This window comes from Sardina pilchardus, chromosome 5 (assembly GCF_963854185.1).
Source record: "Sardina pilchardus chromosome 5, fSarPil1.1, whole genome shotgun sequence".
Classification (NCBI taxonomy): domain Eukaryota; kingdom Metazoa; phylum Chordata; class Actinopteri; order Clupeiformes; family Clupeidae; genus Sardina; species Sardina pilchardus.
In genome coordinates, this window is record NC_084998.1 from 13,189,309 (window position 1) to 13,211,407 (window position 22,099).

Below are 22,099 nucleotides of genomic sequence, written 5' to 3' on the forward strand. Positions count from 1 at the left end.
CCATTTTAGGGTGAAATTGACTGTGACAAAAACGAATCTGGATTTGGCTTCTAATAACCATCCAGAGGGCACCCCATTGTGAGCCACTAACAGCGGTGGCCCCTCGGTGTGCTTGTGAGACCCCCATGCACTCCCCTCAGGCAGGTGGGGGTCAGGGGGGGGGGGGCAGGCTAGAGAGAGCCCAGCTGACCTCTAGCAGCATTATGGAGCTGTGTTGCAGCAAATCTGTGACAATGTTGGCAAGATGGTTGTGGAGAGGCTGAGGTGATGTTGCTGTTGTACTGAGTGTGTGTGTGTGTGTGTGTGTGTGTGTGTGTGTGTGTGTGTGTGTGTGTGCGTGTGTGTGAGAGAGAAACAGAGAGAGAGAGAGAGAGAGTATGTGTGTGAGTGTGTGTGTGTGTGTGTGTGTGTGTGAGAGAGAGAGAGAGAGTGAGTGAGTGAGTGAGTGAGTGAGTGAGTGAGTGAGTGTGTGTGTGTGTGTGTGTGTGTGTGTGTGAGAGAGAGAGAGTGAGGAGTGTGAGTGTGTATGTGTGTGTGTGTGTGTGTGTCTTGTCTTGTACTACATCTTTGTCAGTCCATTTTCACCATCTCCATCATCTGCAGTGCCCCCCTCCCCTCCTCCTGACGGTTACCTGACGATGATGAAAATACTCTCTCAAGGGCAAAGTGCAATGAAAGCCATTAAGGGCTTGGGAGTGAAAACAGTGGCCAGGATCCCACAGCGCTGCTGCAGAATACAGAACACATCCGAGGAGGAAGTGAACATTGTGTTTCGCATCTTCCTATATTCTGTACTTTTGAAAAATGTATTTTAGGTTGAATTTTTGCTTATTATGCCGTCATATTGGCAAGTATCCGTAAGAAGTATAATGACCATTAATAGATAATCTGTCTGTGTGTATAGTGAATAATTAATTAAACAGTGCATTCATGGTGTAGAATACATGTATTGTACCAAATGTGGACATATTTATGCATTTATTTAATCAAACGTGACTAGTAATTGACACAAAAATAAACAGCCATTTCCATACATGGTATGCCATGATAGTGACATGTTTTCATAGGTCACAGAAGTGGATAGAAAAGGTCACAGCAACTATGCAAAAGAACATGTTGCATCTACGGTGGGCAAGGACATTAGAACTTGACTTGGGTTCTGTAAGAGACACCTTCAAACACCCAATAAAGCAAACGCAAGATTAAAGAAAAGATAGAACATGACATTAAACCTTTGTTTCTCTGCCAGACATCACCCTCTAATGAACCACTGGGCTTAGACATGTACTGTAATGAGGAGCCCGCATTGTTCTCTTCATCATTTGTTAAAAATAATGGCTGAAAGCTAAAAGAGGTAAGGTATTAAGCAGCTGAAGTCTTTTATCTTTTCAAATAAGGCCATCTCTTCATACAGGTGACATTCTCATAATTAGGAACACTGTGATAGTATGATAATGTAACCTTAAAGATAAGATTGCCTCACAGTCTCAAGTTCACATAGACACACATACACAGACACACACACACACAAAAGGCCATGTTGACATAAGATGCTATAAGAACACATTTTTGATCACATGTAAAGGTGGGCACGTGCGCGCACGCGCACACACACACACGCACACACACACACACACACACACACACACACACACACACACACACACACACACACACACACACACACACACAAAAGACATTGAGAGGGAAAGAGAGAGCTGCGCTCCTCCTAAGTGGGAATAGGGGCAGAGGTGATGGGGAGGCATGTTGTGGGGTCCCAAGTGAGTGTGTGTGTGTGAGTGAGGTGGTGGTGGGGGGCGGGGGGGTCTCTCCCTTCTCATTTCCAGAGAGGATCTCAACCAGGCCCACTCTCCATCAATTAGGATTCATGCACTCAAGAGCTTTGAGACAGGAGCCTCCATTAGCCACGCCACACCTTCCAGCACTTAAGAATGGACAGCGCTCGGCCCTTTATGCTGAGCAGAATACTCTCGAATTAATGTAGTGCTGCCATGCTTTAATTATGCATTCAATTAGAAACAGACCTAAAAACAACTGAGTGATGAGATGACCCTTTTTTGTAAGCACAGATATGGGCAACCAGTTCAAATGTCCAGTGTAATAAACAGCTTATTGGAGAGAGGAGAGCAAAGGCAACAGGGGTTTCCCTTGATTAGAAGTCTTCGACGGGTTGATTCCTATAGAGCATTTGGCACATTCTGGATACATTTGTGGATAGCCCAGTTTCATTCATTCATCCATTCATTCAGTCATTCTCTCAGACAGTGTTGTTTACAATTTAAGTTAAAGATGATTTGATTCTCTTTTGAAGAACTCCACAGTTCTCTCACCTGCATTACAGCACCATACACAACAATACGACAGTTTTTAATGTCTCCATCAGGATTTAAGACACAAAAGAAGAAGTGAGTGAAATATCTGAATACACAGAAATACTATACAAACACTGGTGTATGATGTGTGATGTGAATCCATTAAATAGCTTAAATGAAGACAAAGATGAGTGGCCTCTTTTAAGATCCTTTAGGAGCATGATACATTACGTCTGCATAGAGACTGTTTCTCTGCTGGTGGCACAGTTAAAGAACGGAAAGAAAAAATCTAATTGATCTAAATTAACACGTAATCATCAATAGGCTACTCCATCTTCTGCTTAATTGGATTTTGAGAAAATCCTCTGTTCTCCTTATTGGTTGAGAAAACATACCTAGTGGCATAACCTAGTACTATCCTTAAACATAATCATTGTTATGATGTTTAGCTGTCTCAAACAAGACAGTGAGACTGTTGTCAGCAGCGACTAGTGGCACATTTTCTCCAAGGAAATAAAACAACAACTGAAAGGTAAACACATAATTCACACCCACAATATCAAGAGATTCACGTGGCCGTTTACAAAGATTACTGGAATGAATGTCGTAAATTCGCAGTCACACAGCAGCAGGCTCCACATCTGGGAACATCTCCATGTGTCCGGCGCTTTCTACATCCGAGGGAAGCGGGGCAATAGTGTGCTTCATTCGATAGAGCATCACTATCACCAGGGCGAGAAGAAACAATAGCAAACACACAAAAAGTCCAAGGTACGTCGACAAACTTGGTAGCTTTGTATCCGGACGTCCGAGTTGTGCTATCGTTGTGGTCCAGATGTGTTCATCGAAGGACACGTTGCGCGAGATAGTAGGGTAGGCGTCAGGTTTCGGGGTGAAAAAGTTCCTCCAGATCACTCTATCGTCGAGCATATCAGACAGCTCCGTGTGATATTCTCACAGAAACGCTTCACATGTCAGAAAACGGATCACCAGTTGTAAATCCTAGAACGGTCTATAATGTCTCTCCTTCCTATGGTCTTGATCTATTGTCCACAGCTGGAGGTAGTCTTCTATTGTTACTTGCGACTGTAACCTTCTTCAACTGGTTGAGGTCCAGAGACCACCGACGAGAAACGGTTTGTGTGTGTGTGTGTGTGTGTGTGTGTGTGTGTGTGTGTGTGTGTGTGTGTAATAGGCGCGTGTTTACGCGTGTGGTATGGCGCTCTTTGTCATTCAAGATGTAAGTGTCGCTGGAGACGCACATCTCTTGACGTTACATCGGTTCGCCTTGCTGTATTCGGTGTCACATGCTGGGCAAATAGTATGGCAGTGCAGGTGTCCTTTCCCTGATAGCCTATTTGTACATTGCATCTTTTGCATAACGAGGAAAAACTGTTATTTCGTTCCGCTACCGCCCACGTTTCTCTCGTCGTACAGCAAAGATGATTAAGAATTCATGAACCATAGACACAGCATAATATCATATCCGAGAAAATGAAATGTTATTGCATGCTGTTTGTAATGCTACGTTAATGCCCATTGGTTATGACAGATCATTTCAGTTTTTTTGCCTAGTTAGACACAACATTTATAGCCTTAAATTGAAATAAGCCTAATCAGAGATACTACGTGGGGATTTTGTTCAAGGTTAAGACAGTTTTATTGCTGTCTTATTCACTAGCATGTCCAGTGTTCTGAACTTGTGGCACATATTTTGATGTTAAGATTAAACATGGTTAAGCAAACTTCACAACTAAAATATACTGGCCTTCCATATAAAGACACTCCCCACACACACCTTCTCTCTCACACACACACACACACACACACACACACACACACACAGACAGACAGACAGACAGACAGACAGACAGACAGACAGACAGACAGACAGACACACACACACACACACACACACACACACACACACTCGTTGCCTTCGTCATGATCCCTCGCACTTTTCCAAAGTTTGGGGAAAGGACAACTTTTGTATGAAAGTCCCCCCCCCCCCCCCCCCCCCTCACACACACACATCACACATACATTTTTATTTTTTTTGTTAATGATAACAAAGTCGGATGAATTCAGTGCTCTGTGAGTCTTGGTTTCTGGGTATTTGCAAATTGGTTTGCTATTTTTAATTATTTATTTCACATTATTCATCGAGGTCTTTTAACGCTGGATCCATGACTTAGTTGATGCATTCCTTTCACATGCTTTTGTGGGTGAGACATCCATTCAGTGCAACCTTGACTGAATGCACCAACAGAGAGTGAAAGTAGCTTACGAGATTTTCAAATCATCCGTGCATGCGGCAGTCTCTTAGTGGACCACAGCCTCCGTGATGCCTCCACAGCAGTTATGTGGCACTTTGAATAGAGCCTTATTCAAAAGCCATCTCACCACCTGATACTGAAACATCCTCCAGAGTTCAGCTCAATGCCAAATGCAGTCGGGGCTTTGTCCACCGCTCCTCTCATGGGCCGACCACAGCATTCAGCCTTATTTTCTGACATGACCTCATTGTAGGGCATTCAAATCATGTTCCTCTGTAGACGAGTCTATACCATTCCTGTTTCCTGCTACACAGCTCCATCATCTTTTTTTGCATGGGCAGCTGTTGCTTTATCCTGTATACATTATGTTGATATTGTTGTTAGCCATCATGCCTTTAATAACAATATAACACTTCTGTATAGTTGTCCTATTTTTTTCACAGTCTGGGTCCTTATGGTTGTACTGCTTTGCATGATCTGTGGTGTAATAAATCGTACATGGCCTTTTCTTACCATGTCATAATGTAATTATTAGCCCATAGCTCTTAGTATTAGAATCTAAATGGCTTGTCATTGCTGGCCAGTATGGTCCAGTGGCAGGTGTAGCCTTCTGGCTGTGCCCAGTGTGTGTGCACGTTGTCACGGTGACGTCTGGGCCTCAGATGGTTGTATCATCAGGACCATCTCCACCTCCACAGGGCAGCCAGCATCCCTCCTCCTCCTCCTCCCCTGCTTCGGATCCCTCAATAATTTATCAGCACTGAGCAGCTTTTTCCTTTAAAATGCTTTTATGCAAACACACACACGGGCACACACACACACACACACACACACACTCTCAGACGGATACACAAAAACACAAATATTTATAAGGACACACACACACACACACACACACACACACACACACACACACACACACACACACACACACACACACACACACACACACACACTCACGCACACACATACATACATACACATACACACACACACACACACACACACACACACACACACACACACACACCCCACACACAATAATATGCACAGGCATTCTAACATATGCATAAGGAGCGCACCAGGGAGTGCACACAGGGACACACACACACGTCTACACGCTCAAAGATATACAGTATAGCTGTGACGCTGAATGTTGCCTGTCAGTAGATGCTCACAGTGCAGAATATGCAATAGCATATGAAAGCAGGGCGGTGACTCACAAGTGAGTGTGAGAGTGTCACTGATGAGACATTCCTCCTCGCCACTGTAGAGGGGATGATTCACTATGAAACGTGGCTCGTTTCACAACCGGAGCAGGGCCTGGTCAGTTAAATTTAGAATGGACACAGGCATTACAATTGCGTGTGCTGTGACACATATACTATAAGTAGCACGGTCCGAAGCCCTAAGTCCAAATCAGGGATGAGCATCATCACCTCACATTTCTATTGCCCGTGAAGTCATCCTGTACACAGAGCTCTGACTGGAATGACAGGGAGCTGCAGTGTGCTGGATGAGGGAGAGTGAGTGACAGACAGAATCATCCGGAAGAGATGAGGCTTCAGTGGAGGAGGAGGAGGAGGAGATGTCAGCATCGCCACCAGTCACTGTCCAACACCGTACCTGCTTCAGCCAGCTTTATATCCTGCCTGTTTCATAACATGGAGAAAGTAAGATGGTATCACTGCTATAAATTAGGAATATGTTATGTATATTTGATGTGACAAAGGTTGTTATGGCGCAACATGCATATGATGGTGTGGTTATGCATACATATGATGGTATGGTTATGATGATGTTTTTTCCACAGATCAGTAGGTGGACCATATCATTGAAACATTTGAATGATAACAGTAAATGTCATTACCAAGACACATACACACATACATAGCCTACATTTACACTTACACACACCAGCACACACACACACACACACACACACACACACACACACACACACACACACACATGTGGACCCGCACATCAATGCTGCTTCTAAAGCAGACATGTCTAATCTTTGAGTTGAAGGAATAAGAGTATCTCTGCACAGCAGAACAGAGAAGGAGAAAAGACTCCTGGGAAAGTTGATCCTTTTTGAAGTTGAAATTAAGTCTTCTTCTAATGCCTGTTTTCTGCCAAATTTGCCTTTCGTAACAGAGATTCACTAACACCATATGACATGTGGGAAACTGCAAAACCTCTCAATGAACAGACGGCATAAAATATTCCATATTTTTATGGAACATTTTTTTTCTGAATGCTTTTGCGTTCCCTTGCAATTCCATTGCATTGTATCACAAAATATTTGTACACATTTACAAATGTATTTTGTAACACACACTACTGTGGTCAGCGCAATAATGTAACATCCCTCATGCCCTTTGACATACTTTATACAGCCTACAGTGTTGTGTGAAATATATTTTCACTCCAGCTGACATTTAATAATTGTCCCTACTAACACATAAAGCGATTTTTAAGTCGTTTTGTTGCAGTGGGAGTCTTTGCTGTACCTTGCAGTGGAGCGTGTTGAACACATTTCACTGCACAGTTGCACCTAGCAAGACTGTTCCTGTACTTGTTCCGTTCATTTTGAGCACTCAGCAATAGACCAAAATATGAAGTGATTTACGGTGAGCCTGAGATCATTATGTGGGGCAAGGGCACCACATGGCCCTGAATCAAAAGGCCCTTCACTGAGATACTGGGCTCTTTCTTCTCCAGGACTCCAGATTGTCTTGTGATGAATCCCTCTCCAAAAAGCGCTCTCCTTTGACTCCCTCCCAAAGATCCCACACACTGGCTCTGGGTCGCAGACATCGTCTGAATGATCCGAGTCCTGTGGCATCTTTTTGTTCACTGACTAATCCACTCTCAGATTGAAAAAGCTCTGGCCACGGAGAAATAAAATCGACCATGTTCGGGCATTTTCTAGGGCTTACCTGACAGCGTGGAGTGCCTTGAAACGCTTGCCAAAAGCACTTGTGCACCTGCATCGTTTGCCTGTTTGCCTGACACCCTGCTATGGGCTCAGACTCTTGTGGGCGTCTGGTGCTATGCGAGCAGGAATGCGGACTCATCAACACCTACTATACCTCCACATCTACTGTACCTCCACTACAGGCAACATTCTCTCCCCTGAGAAACCTGATGCTTTTGTCACTTTGACGCCTACCGCTAGAGTTGTTCCTTTATGGTGGGATAATATTTTGGTTGAACTGTCATTGCACACGCATGGCTAGGAATGAATAAGTTGAGCGTTGTTGTGATAATCCTCTTTCGGCAAAACTGTTCTGCTCCACTGTCATACACTCCAGGCTGGGTTTTTTTTGTTGTTGTTCTGCACAGGCAGTTTTATTCACCCGCTTTCAGGGATATTGGCTTGTCTGCTTCAAAGACAGATCATTCATTTCCCCGTATATATCCACTATGGAGTCTTTTAATTTGAGTTGTACTGCAATGAACTTGTCACTTTGCACAATTAACTTATATGCATATGTCCTTGGTGCTGTTGCAAGCTTGCAGGAAGTGAATGCACAGTCTGACACCATGCAGTCACAGTTTTGTAAGGGTTTGAGTAGACAGTGCCTTAAGATTCATAGCACAGGAAATGCTTTCCACGCTAAAATATGTTTTGAAGATACAAGTGTAGCTTTGAAATTACCCCAGCATTATGACAGTTTTAGCATTCAACATATTTTACACATGAATGACACAGGACACAAGTGCTGTCAGATGCCATTGGTAGTCATATAAGAAGACGGTCTATGGAGAATTAAGCTAAAGACTAGACTCAGTCACTGTATTGCAATTGCAAATGAGTATGAATAGATCACATTTTTTGTGATATGCAGTAACTCATCAGTTTGGAGATTCAATAATAATAATAATAATAATAATAATAATAATGATAATAATAATAAAATGTCCACTGAACATCAGTCCTCTTCCTTAAGGAGATGTGTTTGAAAAAGAACCCTCTCCAATAGCTTCCTACCATCAGTTATTGAGAGCAGTTATTTACGCCCTCCCCTGTCTCAGGATACCATTGTGCAAATATAGGACACAACCCAAATATCTCTCTCTCTCTCTCTCTCTCTCTCCCTCTTTCTCTGTCTTTCTCTCTACCACTCAGGTATAACAAGGCACTTCCTGTCTACCCATCTACTGCCTTTACGTAAATAGCATAGTCATGAATAGTGATACTGTCAAAAACTGGCTGTTCTTTGTATGGCTAAAGGGATGCAATAATATTGGCAACAGTCTGGATGCATTCTGACGTATTCAAAAACATTTTTCATTATCTCTAAAAACGATGGGCATTGACTCTTTACAATAGACAGAGTCTGCATAATTGTATGAAGATACAATTACATCATATAGCACCATGCCCATATCACAGCATGTAACATCGGCATTTTGTATAATTTCTATCATGTCTTCAATGATATTCCCTGGATTGTGTTGTGACTCTCGCTGTCAATTTGAAGCATATGGACAGCTTAATATTTCATGTCCAGCGTAGATACTGAGGCAGACATACTGTTTTATGATACAGTCGTGCCCTGGCACATGAATCACAGTCTCACCAGCGGCATGAGCAACGCTGAACCCCTGCGAGGCGATAAATCATTTGACTGCATTCACGCTAATCACAGGCAATCTCAGCGGCAGAGTCCCCGACAGCAGGAGAGCGGCGGAGGCGAGAGCTCTTGAAAGGAAGTCGTAAGCATATCCACAGCGCCGTGTGTCGCCTCGCTCGCACGAGGGCATGATTCACCAGCGCGGCTGGCGGACCTGGCCCCATGTGGCCGAACCAGGTGCAGCTTTAGAACAAGTCGGTGTGTGTGTGTGTGTGTGTGTGTGTGTGTGTGTGTGTGTGTGTGTGTGTGTGTGTGTGTGTGTGTGTGTTTGTCTGTGTGTGTGTGTGTGTGTGTGTGTGTGTGTGTGTGTTTGTGTGTTTGTGTGTTTGTGTGTGTTTGTGTGTGTGTGTGTGTGTGTGTGTGTGTGTGTGTGTGTGTGTGTGTGTGTGTCTGTATGTCTGTATGTCTGTGTGTGTGTGTGTGTGTTTGAGTGTGTGTGTGTGTGTGTGTGTGTGTGTGTGTGTGTGTGTGTGTGTGTGTGCTCATATGTGTGTGTGCTCGTATGTGTGTCTGTCTGTGTGTGTCGCCTCCACCACAGAACAGTGTGATTCTAACTGCTGCTAGGTAAGAGAGGCTCAGACAATGGCCACACAAGCACACCTGCTGCACCACCTGTTTCCAAAGAGCCACATTTATGGGTAAAAATATTATAACAGAGAAGTGTTTTCCATGCATAAATACATTAAGAAAATGACATGCCTTACACAAAGTCTTTGGATCAATGGAAGGGACTTTACTTTGTGCATTCTGTAGAATACAGCAAAGGCTCCATTTATAAACTATTTGAAGACATCAAAGACGTACTTTTTGTTTGACTTTTATTTTGTCCCCTCAAAAGACCTCAACACCATCCGCAGGATACAATAACACACATCAGTTGCTTTGTGTGCAGTTTTTGCAGAGCAGTGAATGGCTTCTGGAGCAGGGGGGCCTGTGGGCTTAAATGTTCAAGAAGCTTTTGAATAGAGCTTTCGCTTTTGGCAGGAATGACACACACAGACTACTGCTTCTGATATACGGGTGAAGTAAAAAAGAAAAAAAAGAAAGACGGAAAGACTGAAAGAAAGAAAACAGGGAGCAGGAAAAAAAGTCTGTTTGAGGTGAGGTGCTGTGCAGTCAGGTTATTTATCTTTTTGCATACACTGGCGTGTCTACTGTATATGAGGTACGAGGTGTTTTATTTTTACCTTCCACAGGGGGAGTGTGGAGGAAGGAGAGGAGCGAAATAAAGATTCTCCAGGGATGTATTATTCTTCTCCCCCTGACTCCCCCTCCCTCCAACCACTACCACACTAACCTTGCAGTAAAGAGACAACAGCCCTTTTAAGGTGTATGTTTCTCTGAAATAGGCCAAGCAGCCTGTGGACCTGTTACATGTTCAGGCTTCATGTAGCTCACAGTAAAATCCACACTAACCGGGATAGAAGTCAAGTCAAGTCAAGTCAAATTTTATTTATATAGCACATTTAAAAGCAACAGCATTGCACCAAAGTGCTTTACATAGAACAAATAAATAACAATAATAATAATCATCAATAATAATAACAATAATAATAATAATACAATATTAGTAGGCAAAAGGATGGGCATTGTGATAATATTAATGAAACATAGAAACTAAAAATAAAAACAAATAAGAAATTAAAGAAAAATTAAGAAGTTAACACAACAGTGGAGATAAACAAATAGGAAACATTTGAGGGAGAGGTGGAGAGGTCAGGGAGTGTTAAAAGCTAGGGAGAAGAGGTAAGTCTTTAAGTTGGATTTAAAGCTAGTAATAGTGGGGCAAGATTTGACAGTATCAGGAAGGCTATTCCAGAGTTGGGGGGCATAGACAGAAAAAGCTCTGTCACCTTTGGATTTAAGTGAAGCAGAGGAAATAGAAAGAAGACATTGTGAGGAAGAACGAAGAGGTCTAGGAGGACAGTAAGGAATTAAGAGATCACAGATGTATTGAGGTGCTAAGTCATGTAAGGCTTTATAAACAAAGAGCAGAATTTTAAAATTAATTCTTTGTTCAACAGGGAGCCAGTGAAGTTTAGCCAACACAGGTGTAATGTGGTCACGTTTCTTAGATCCAGTTAGCAATCTTGCTGCAGCATTTTGGACAACCTGGAGTCTGTGCAGGGTTGACTTAGTTAAACCTACATACAATGAGTTGCAGTAATCAAGTCTAGATGATATGAAGGCATGTATAAGGACTTCTAAATCACTGTTGGAAAGACAGGACTTAAGTTTGGCTATTAATCGAAGCTGGAAGAAACTCCCTTTGACCACGCTGTTGACTTGCTTGTTAAAAGTCAAAGCAGAGTCTAGGAAAACACCTAGGTTTTTAACAACACTGTGGTGGTTAACAGACAGAGGGCCAAGAGCCTTGCTAAGAGTGTTGACAGAGTTTGATGGTCCAAAAATGATCACTTCTGTTTTATTTTCATTAAGCTGTAAAAAATTGTTAGCCATCCAATTCTTAATGTCACTGAGACAAAGAAAAAGGTTGGTCAATGAACAGGAATTTTCAGGTGCCACTGGTATATAAAATTGGGTATCATCCGCATAGCAGTGGTAACGAATATTGTGACGGTTAAAAATGGACCCCAGGGGAAGCATATATAAAGAAAATAACAGAGGCCCTAAAATAGAACCCTGGGGGACACCACACTTAATGGGAGCAGATGATGACAAAGCATTACCTAAATGCACTGAAAAAGATCTATCAGTTAGATAGGATCTGAACCAAGTTAATACAGTGCCTTGCAGACCGACTTCAACATCCAGGCGTTTTAAAAGGATATTGTGGTCAATAGTGTCAAAAGCAGCAAAGAAGTGAAAGTAAAAGATTGGCAAATGAGTAGCTTATGCTTGTATATTGTTCTTTGTTCAGTGAAGTCCCCAGGTATACCCAAGCATGTGCATTTTGCAATGTCAAGGTTAATAAATCACTATTTTATTCTACATATAGTATACTTTGTGTTGTCATTGATACTTCCTATCGATTTCAAAATTTGGAATTTCTCATACGGATATTAGTGTGTGGTGTGCTGATCAGTTTAGATATGAGATCCCAAGCGCCTTTTCTCCCATGCCTACCAACCGGGGGGTGGCGCACTGACGGCTCAAGGCGTAGTGCGCACATTCACTGCTGTGGAGTTCAGCAGTGGTCTACAGTAGCGTAGGTCCCCGTCGATGAACTCCGTAGTCTACTCCGAACTTTCACACGAGAGGGTACCATCAGACGGTCCGCCGCTACGTTTTCTTCAGTTGCACACTTTCTGCGTCCAGAACCCAAGCCAACCTATTATGAAAACATGTCGGTGAATGAAGTGTACGTGTTTCGACCGTTTAAGCTGATCGCTTTACTTTGTGTGTTCCTCGCACTGTGTTTAGATATTGTAGCACTTTTGAGCCCAGCTTGGGTTACAGCGGATCGCTACTCTCTGTCGCTATGGGAGGCTTGCAGTGAAACATCGACGAGCTGGGACTGTACTTCCACACTCAAGTCCGGTAAGTGTCCTTTGGTGTGTAAAATAAGTATACGTTTGCATCTCGTGTCGTATTTTAACTGCCCTTATTATTGGCACAAGACAACTTTTCATTGTGCGCAAAGACATGAATGAGACTCCAGGTTAAAGTAAGATTTACGGTGCCAAATCAAACAACAGAGACGTAATGTCAGGGCCAAATTTAAGTGTAAGGGGAAGATATTAGATATTTGTAAAGAGTGTATTCATTCATACCTGCCATATCTTCAGTGACACTAATTTGCTCTCGTGTTGTCAAGAACGTCCACTTCTGTGTCTCTGTTTACTTGTGGCACGTGAATTTGTCAACTTCCACCGATCAACATAGGTTATCTTCCGTCAAAATCGTTTGCTTGACTGCAGTGTGATAATTTCGTGTACTATTGTCTTAACGGCACCAATAGAGGGCACGTGTCACTGTATCCCAACAATGCATTTTGCTGTTGGATTATAGCGAGACACATGCGTGGAATTTACGGTGATTTTCTATGTAGGATCACAGATGAGATCAAACAATGGTGTATTGTTGACGGACTGCCTCACTCTTCTCTGTCCAGCAATGTGTGTTTACCGTACGGTTTGTTTTTTTAACGGGGTGGCCGATTTTTTCCCTCTGGGCTGGTCAGAACTTGGACGCAGGCTACTGCGCGAATTCCACGCCTTTTGTTTTAACACGAGCATTGGGGACATATGCTCGTATACGCAGACATTAGCTCCAGGGGAGGGAGACTTCGCGTCCTCCAACAGCTCTCCTTCTGCCATTCCTGCTCTCTGTCCTCAGAGGACAGAGCCGTTCGGGTTTGTTGATCCAGGGCTGTGCGAAGTTTTCTTTTCACACTTGCACGCAAAATTGATGAGCGATTCATCGCCCTGACGTGATGAGGTTTCTGGGGGCTCGCTTGACCCCTGCGCTCATTGTTTGCGAAAGTGGGTGTGTTTCCCCCATTGTCATGAGTCGCTGCCGGGGATGGCACTGCGCGCTTTGTTTTGCTTTTTTTTGTGTTGTCTCCTCTCGCACTCAATTTTCTGTGAATTCTGTTATGGAGGTTGCGGGGCCTTGCTAGGCCCGTAATCAGTCTCTCTCTCTCTCTCTCTCTCTCTCTCTCTCTCTCTCTCTCTCTCTCTCTCTCTGTGAGTGTGTTTGTATGTTAAGACAGCATAATAACGTCTGAACTATGTGTTGTTTTCAGTGCTTCAATATTAACACATCAATCAGTGGAAAACAGAGATAATTTTTTTCCCCATATAAGCCAATGTAGCAGTCTTGGCTCTCATCTCTTTGGAAATAGCTCAGTGCCTTATGAAGGCTGCAGCTATTGTCCCTTGGCACACAATGGAGTGAGATAGTGATCTCCCAAAAGCTCTACCAGAACTGGAGATGGTAATGAGCCTGCATCCCTGGTGGATCAAAATTACTACACAGCTTCTCTCTCTCTCTCTCTCTCTCTCTCTCTCTCTCTCTCTCTCTCTCTCTCTCCCTCCCTGTTTTTCAAAGAGCAAGAGCGAATGTGTCTGCGTGTGTTTAACATTATGTGTGTGAGGGTTTGTCTGTCTGTCTAGACTATGTGTATGGATCTGTGTGTGTGTGTGTGTGTGTCTGTCTGTCTGTCTGTCTGTCTGTCTGTGTGTGTGTGTGTGTTTGTGTGTCTGACTATCTGTCTTTTCGTCTGTTTGTGTATGTGCATGGCTGATATGTGATGCGTGTTGAGGCTATTGTTAGCGTGCCTAAGTGAATCGGCTCCCACTGAGCCTGGCCTACTGTACCATCAACACTCGGCCCAGGGGGCACGGTTAAGAGGCCCTGCCCCAGACAGAGCTTCATTTTCAGGGAAGAGATCTGGGACACCCCCCGCACATGCCCCCAAGGTCCTTCGCCCGCCCTCCCCTATTTTCTACAGGCATTCTCTTGGCTTTTCTAGGCGATACCCTGTGTAGAATTTCACTGATTAACATCCTATAACTTTGGAATCTGTGTGAGGCTGCCTCTGTCTGTGATCAAAGGCCTTAATGCTGTCGTAGAGCTGTGTATCTGTGTCCACTTCTGTGATTTACATGTATTCATGTAGCAGACGCTTTCACAAGTGCAGTGCAGATATGGAGTATGTTGTATGTGTATTAGTAGCCTGTGTGTGTTCTCCGCAAATCAAGCCAAAAACGTTGACGATGGCACCATCTTCCTGTAGCGGTTGTTCTATCAATTCAGACACAGCAACTTTATATTATGATAATAATCTATGAAAGGCGTTCTTTGTGGCTTCCTAAGAAAGCCAGAGAAAAAAACAACATTTCTACTTTGATTTGTGGAGGCATTGAGAAACCTCTGTGTCTTTGTGTATGCTGAGAGCCAAAGAAAACTTCATCACAGCAATCTATGTTGAAACGTTTAGGGCTGGTTTGTAGTCAAAACAAGCCCCTTTAATGATGCACAAATAATCTAAACTTCATACTGCACAGCTTGTCCGTGAGGTTGGTTGACCTCTGTATAACTTGACCAGATGAAACACTAAACGTCAGTGCTTTCACCTCGAGGTCCTTGGTGCATCTTGGGATAGCTTGCATTAGTGTCCACTGCGTTCATCCTAAATGTTTGAAAGCGTTTAAAATTCATCCCTGTTCTTTTTGGAGTCTAAAAATGAACGTTGACCCACTTACAGCCTGCTGGAGCAGATCACATACTGGGTTATACCTTCTGAGAGCGCCAGCTGCTCCCAGACACTTTGATTCCAAGTGTTGCCTTCTCACGGGATTCTCTACCCTTGAAGGTTTTAAAGGGGGGGAGGGTTAGAGAGCCATTGCTTGGCTTGTCACCCAAGAATAAAAAAAAAAAACCTGAAAGATACCTAGAATCCCTCTCATAAAAGCTATTCAGCTGTAAAGAAGTCTCCTACCACCCCAAAAGAGCCATTTTGCCAACAAAAGGATTCTTGCGTGTTGAAATGGTTCTATAAAGCAGTGGTTCTCAAACTAACCCTGGAGGAGCATCTGCTAGGCACTCTTCCCAACTTTCTGTGCTCAGCAGCACACTTGACTGGACTTAGCTGGACGCATCTGAGTTTGCCACTGCGCAGCATTTTAATTGCACTGATTTCAGGCAGGTCTGCACGGAGCAGGGCTAGATCAAGAGTTATTGAATGCCAGGAAGGAAGCTTCCAGTGAGAACATTTTTAATCTAGTTTTGAAAGACTGTGAAAAGTATTTTTTTTTATTATTATTATTTGAGACGGCAGGCTTGGGACAGTTTTTGAAACATTGATTTTACTCATAATGTTATGGAGAGATACCACAGATGGTTAGATGTGGATTTCATATCTCTAAATTGCAGTTCTCTAAACGCTTGCGGTGCACAGGATTTAGTGGTTGGAGCCCTGAAGCACTCTGGCAGGAGCAGAGAAAACAAACCTCTTGGCCGATTTTATTAGGGGCCCGTGGTCGTTACTTGTCTAAAAACAATATCCAAAACAAAAACAACAAGGAAGGAAACAAAACGGCAACAACATTATCAACCGCTTTATCCCGCTGCTGTGTTTGTGTGTGCTGATGGAAATATCCCTCGTCTGGGCAAATCCTGTTTTGGTGGACTTGTTTATTGTCGATAAACTCTCTAGTCGAGAGTAATTGGCTGGGTGAATTATCGTCACCATTGATCAGCAACATTCCTTGGGGACACACAGACACGCTCAGGAAAGAACACACTATCACACACACACACACAATCACACACACACACACACACACACACACACACACACACACACAGATGGTGACACGCGACAATCATCTCGGCGTTATGATGAGCGGATGTGATGGAGTCGCTCTGCTCCCCAGTGGAATGTGGTGGGGTGGTCTGCCTTGGGGGAATGTGCTGCTGCCTCCAAACGGAGGTCTGGTCTCATCTCATTAAAAACTGTTGATCTGTCAGGGTGTCGGAGTGCAGTGGGGATTTAAAGGGGTCGGGGATAATGGGGTGTGTGTGTGTGTGTGTGTATGTGTGTGTGTGTTTAGGAAAAGGGTTGGGGGGTTGACACCCTGAAGGACAAAAGGAGCCCACAGCAAGAAGGGATGGGGGGATAACACAAAAAGAGGAGTGAGACCCAGAGAGACCAGAGAGGAGGGAGGGAGGAAGGGAGGGAGGGACAGAGCAGGGCCATGCAGCCACAGTTAATTAACCCAAGAGTGGGCCTTCTTTCTCCTTCTCTGGGCCAAGTCAGGCGGGAAGAGAACTGCTTTGGAATGACAGAAAGAGGAAAAAACGAGACAAAGAGTAAGAAGAACTAGGGGGAAAGTCAGGAAAGGAAAGAAGAAGGAAGGAGAGCAGAGCAGAGGAGGAAGAGTTGGCGAAGAGCTTTGTCTTTGTCAGCTCAGCTCGACGAGAGTGAACAGCGTTGTACTGAAAAACCTTTAATTCCAGCCAGTTTATTTATGGATGTGACAACACTTACTCTCATCCTCCTTCTCTTTCTCCCTCTCCCTCTTTTTCTTCCCCCTCTCTCCCTCTCTCCCTCTCTCCCTCTCTCCTTTCCATTTGTTTTTTTCCTCCTCATCGCTTCCTTGTCTCAAAGCACATACTGTACGACCCCTCCACTCTGGGAGAGTGTCAGAGATAATCACGGCTGGTAAAGGCTTGGAGGACACACACACACACACACACACACACACACACACACACACACACACACACGGATGCACACACACGGACACACATACATACACTCACTTTCTCTTTCTCTCTCTCTATCTCACACATACATACATACCCATGGACACACACACACACACACACACACACACACACACACATGGAGACACACACACATACACTCAGAGGGGGTAATAGACAGCAGATTGACAGGGCACTGGGGGAGACGTGGTGTTCTTCCACCCTGGAGCGCTGAGCACAGCTCGATTGAGGTCCTGAGGTGCCTCTGATGGATGGGAGGCATAATAGTGTTCCTGTGAGAAAGAGAGGGAGAGGGAGAAATCGTGTGTGTCTGTGTCTATGTGTGTGTGTGTGTGTGTGTGTGTGTGTGTGTGTGTGTGTGTGTGTGTGTGTGTGTGTGTGTGTGTGTGTGTGTGTGTGTGTGTGTGTCTGTGTCTGTGTCTGTGTGTCTGTGTGTGTGTGTATGTGTGTGTGTCTGTGTCTGTGTGTGTGTGTCTTTGTGTGTGTGTGTGTGTGTGTGTGTGTCAGCTGTGGGATACTCTTGTCAGAATTAGTTCACTCTCATCAGGCACTCACTCTGCAGGTAATAAGTGGCGGAAACAGCAGGTGGAAAGGGTTGGTCAGAGATGCTCTCCTCTCTCTGTCTCTCCCTCCTCTCTTTGTCTCTCTCCTTCCCTCCCTCTTCCCTACTGCCTCTCTCTCTTTTATTCTCCCTTGCTCAGTGGTTTCTGCTATTCCTCTTACCCATGGCCCAAGTCCACCTCACACACACACACACACACACACACACACACACACATATATCCACAGTAATAACAGTGGACCATCATGCAGTGGACCGTCCATCCCTGGGCAGAGAACTGAGCTTGTGTTGATTCGCACTGCGTCTCTCCGCTGACGCCGAGCTAAACTCTCTGCAGAGGAGCACACTGGGTCCAAACACTCACCCGCAGACAGAGCCCCTCTCGCCTATTGAAAAAGTCAGCCATTGAGTCCACTGTTTTCTTTGCATGCATGATTTAAATTCCGAGCCCTTCCTCTGGGTTCTCACACACTCTACACAAACATAACCTTGAAAGAACAATAAAAGAGAGGGAGAAAGCGAGGGAGCATGGAGTCTAAGAGAGAGAGAGAGAGAGAGAGAGGGAGGTAGTGAAAGGGAGAGGGGTAGAAGGACATTTTCTAGTGGCTTGGCATATTTGTGAGGAAATAGCTTCGGCGGAGGGGTGGTAACTTTTTGACGGATTCCATTCCGCAATTATTGTCCAAGAAGCAGCCAGCGTCATTTTAGCTCCCCGCTTGGCAACCTCTCCGAGCAAGCACAGGACATGGTCACATGGCAAGTCACGTCCAGGCTCGGAAACGAACCAAAGCAGTCCAGTCCTCTTAAGGCTTTACAGAGCATTGTTCGGGCATTTCAAATATGTGTGTTCTTAGAGAAGGATTAGGGTCTTAAATTACTGTCCAGGAGTCTGATGTATTCAAAAGAAAAAGAAAAATATTGAGTCCCACAGACATTAAAACATCTGGACAATATGCAGCACAACATTCCTGAAATGCTTTGCCCCCTCCCACAACCCCCCTCATGAGGGGTGTGAGCGTGTGTATATATATATGTGTGTGTGTGTGTGTGTGTGTGTGTGTGTGTGTGTGTGTGTGTGTGTGTGTGTGTGTGTGCGCGTATGCGTGCATGCGTGTGTGTAAGGGAGTGTCTGTGTTTTTGCGGGGAGTTCAGCCACATTGCAGAATACATTTCTACCCTTGTTCTACCCTCGTTCTAAGGCCAATGGGATATAGTGTGTGTGTGTGTGTGTGTGTGTGTATATGTGTGTCTGTGTGTATGTCTGTGTGTGTTTGTATGGAGGCAGTTTTCAGGCCAAGGGGGCGTAGTGCTGTGTGTCTCCCACCCATGAAGACAGACAGATGGCCTTGTGAAACATGCCCAAGTGGAGTCCTCTCTGTCTGCTTCCATTAAACAGACTGAGCTTCCCCTTGGCTCCCCCATAGCTCCCCCATAACCCTTCAGTGTCTTATGAACACACACACTCACACTCACAGTATGAACAAATCGTTATGTAACTCTGGGCCTGCCATTGGGATGAAAATATAGCAGACCCCATCAGAACACTGACGTTTAGTCGTGTTGACATTTTGCGTACAATGCTAAGAAGCTTAACTTTTAAACACGACTTCCCATGCAATCTCCGTAAGACAGAAACTAGAACTGAAACTGAATTAAGAACTTATGATAATAAGAATGTCTTAAAAGCTGAGAAGAAGAGAGTAATATCGAGAGATATCGGTGTCATTTTTTGGAAGTTTATCTCTAAGCATGCCAGAGTTTAAACTCTCGGCATTATCAGACCTTCAGATGAACTGATGCCCTTCTTCTGACCATAACTGACCACATCTCACCCGCTGTCTTCCCCCCTCTCTCCCCAGACTGGCAGATCGCCACACTGGTGCTGCTGCTGGCCGGTGCAGCCGTCACTCTGGTGGCCTTCCTCATCGCCCTCATCTCCCTCTGCAAGGGCACGCACAGGAAGCACTACCGCACGGTCGCCGTGTTCCTCTTCACGGCAGGTAAGGACCTCACCTCACCTCACCTCACCTCACCTCACCTCACGCCCCGGACACGGGCCGGAAGAAGACGTCTCCAAACTTGATCAGTGGTAGTGACAGAAGTGGAATATTGATACAAGTCAACAAGTTTTAGAAATAAGTTTAGGAATATTTTTCAATCAATCATCATGACTTTGACATTGACAAGATATTTTCTGATATATTTTTGAGAAATTCAATTCATTTAAAATGACATTACGAAAGCATTTAGAGCAACATGTATGTCATTGAAAAAAAAAAAACTGTCTTTTCACATGAACGCACTTGTCGCTCAGGATAATTAAGAGGCTTAAAGGGAGAGACATTTGCGCTGTATGGCATGTGGATGTACCTGGAGGCTGTGCTGTGGACAGGGAGTAGACTGACTAGAGTGATGGCGTGGATGGATGGATGGATGGATGGATGGATGGACAGATGAGGAGATGGGCAAGCAGAGGTCAGTGGGGGGCAGAGGAGAGAACGAATAACAAAGAAGGAAAAGAAAGAACGAGTGTAAGAGAGAGAGAAAGATAGGTTTCTTCTCTAATTAGAGCTGGACGTGGTTGAGGGATCACATGCATGCTAATCCAATCACAGGCCATTAGCGGCGCGGTCGATCTCCCTGTTCGATGTTGAGAGAGAGACTCTGCAGGGGGAAGTTTGGGAAAGTGCCGCGCACGCAATACGTAGCGTGTGCCTGCTCCCTCGCTCCCTCGCTCCCTTGCTCGCTCGCTGGCCTGCTTCTTCCGGAGCCCTGGCTGCCTCCGAGGCAGTTGCACCCGTCCTTGCTGAACCCTCCCTCCCTTCCTCCGCGCTGAAGAGGAAGAGGAGGAAGAGGAGGAGGAGGAGGAGGCAGCTGCAGCAGGCAGTGATGGAGGAGACGCGAACGATTGGGCCGGAAATGAGCGAGAGAATGAGAAGGGATTAGAGGGAGCAGGAGGAGAGACTGAGTTGCCTGTGCAGTTTTATTTGGTCTCATGCTGAGACATTTGCTTTGCCCTGATCCCAACTCCGTTTAGTTGCATCCAACCAAATGGGTTTTATTGTCATGGGCCAAGGCAGTGATGTATTACTGTAAGTGTTTGTGAGAAAGTGGTTGGGTAACATTTAGTGGTTACTTGGCTTTCTTTCTGTCTTACTTGCTGTCTCTCTTTTTGTCTTGGTGTCTGTCCACATCACTCTTGCTCTCCATCGTGGTCTCTCTCTTTCTCATAGACTCGTCTTGCTCTCTCTCTCTCTCTCGTTCTCTCTCTTTCTCTCTCTATTTGTCTATTCCATACTTAGTGTCCGTTATTTAGACAGACTCAGTTATTTTTGTCTATCTGTTTCACTCTTTTGTTGCTTATCTGTCTATCCTTCCTTTCTCACATCGTCTCCTCCTGTTCTCTCTCTCTCTCTCTCTCTCTCTCCCTCTCTCTCTATCTCTCTCACCATTTCTCTGTGTGCAGTTGCCTGGAGCAGTGAGAAGGCCATAGCAGAGTGCATGTACTCACTAATGAGAGAGAGATGGATTCCCTTATGGATGCTATGCCCTGAAAAAACCTTGAAAACCTTCATCCCGTCCTCCTCCTCCTCCTCCTCTCTTCTCCTCTTCCACCCTCCTCCTCCTCCTCCTCCATCACTTCTCCGCTCCACCTGTCCCTTTTCATCTCCGTGCTCATAACTTGTCCCCACCTTGTATCTTTTCTCATTTGTTTCGCCTTCTTTTCTGCTCCGATCTCCTCAGCTCTGTGCCCCTTGCAGCTGACTGCTCTCCTCCTCTCCTATGCTACTATGCTCTATCTCTTCATCTCAGTCTTCCTCTCCTCCTCTCTGTTACACTCCTCTCTGCTCCTCTCCCCCACCTCTCCGCTGACCTCCTCTCCTCCTCTCCTCCTCTCTGTTACACTCCTCTCTGCTCCTCTCCCCCGCATCTCCGCTGACCTCCTCTCTTCCTCTCCTCCTCTTTTCCACTGACCTCCTGTCATCCTCTCCTCCTCTCCTCCTCTCCTCCACTGACCTCCTCTCCTCCTCTCCTCCTCTCCTCCACTGACCCCCTCTCCTCCTCTTTTCCACTGACCTCCTCTCT

The 22,099-nt window shown here is 44.9% G+C and overlaps 1 protein-coding gene across 2 annotated transcripts in view; it reads left to right on the top strand.

Annotated features, from left to right (window-relative positions):
* Positions 1-12,409: 12,409 nt before the first annotated feature.
* LOC134080226 (transmembrane protein 47-like) overlaps positions 12,410-22,099 on the top strand; it is a 19,416-nt gene continuing 9,726 nt past the window's right edge. For both annotated transcript variants that reach the window (XM_062536539.1, XM_062536538.1), the window contains exons 1-2: positions 12,410-12,756; positions 19,873-20,013. In XM_062536539.1, the coding sequence (XP_062392523.1) occupies positions 12,561-12,756; positions 19,873-20,013 (337 nt within the window). In that variant the 5' untranslated portion in view covers positions 12,410-12,560. The remainder of the gene's footprint in view (positions 12,757-19,872; positions 20,014-22,099) is intronic.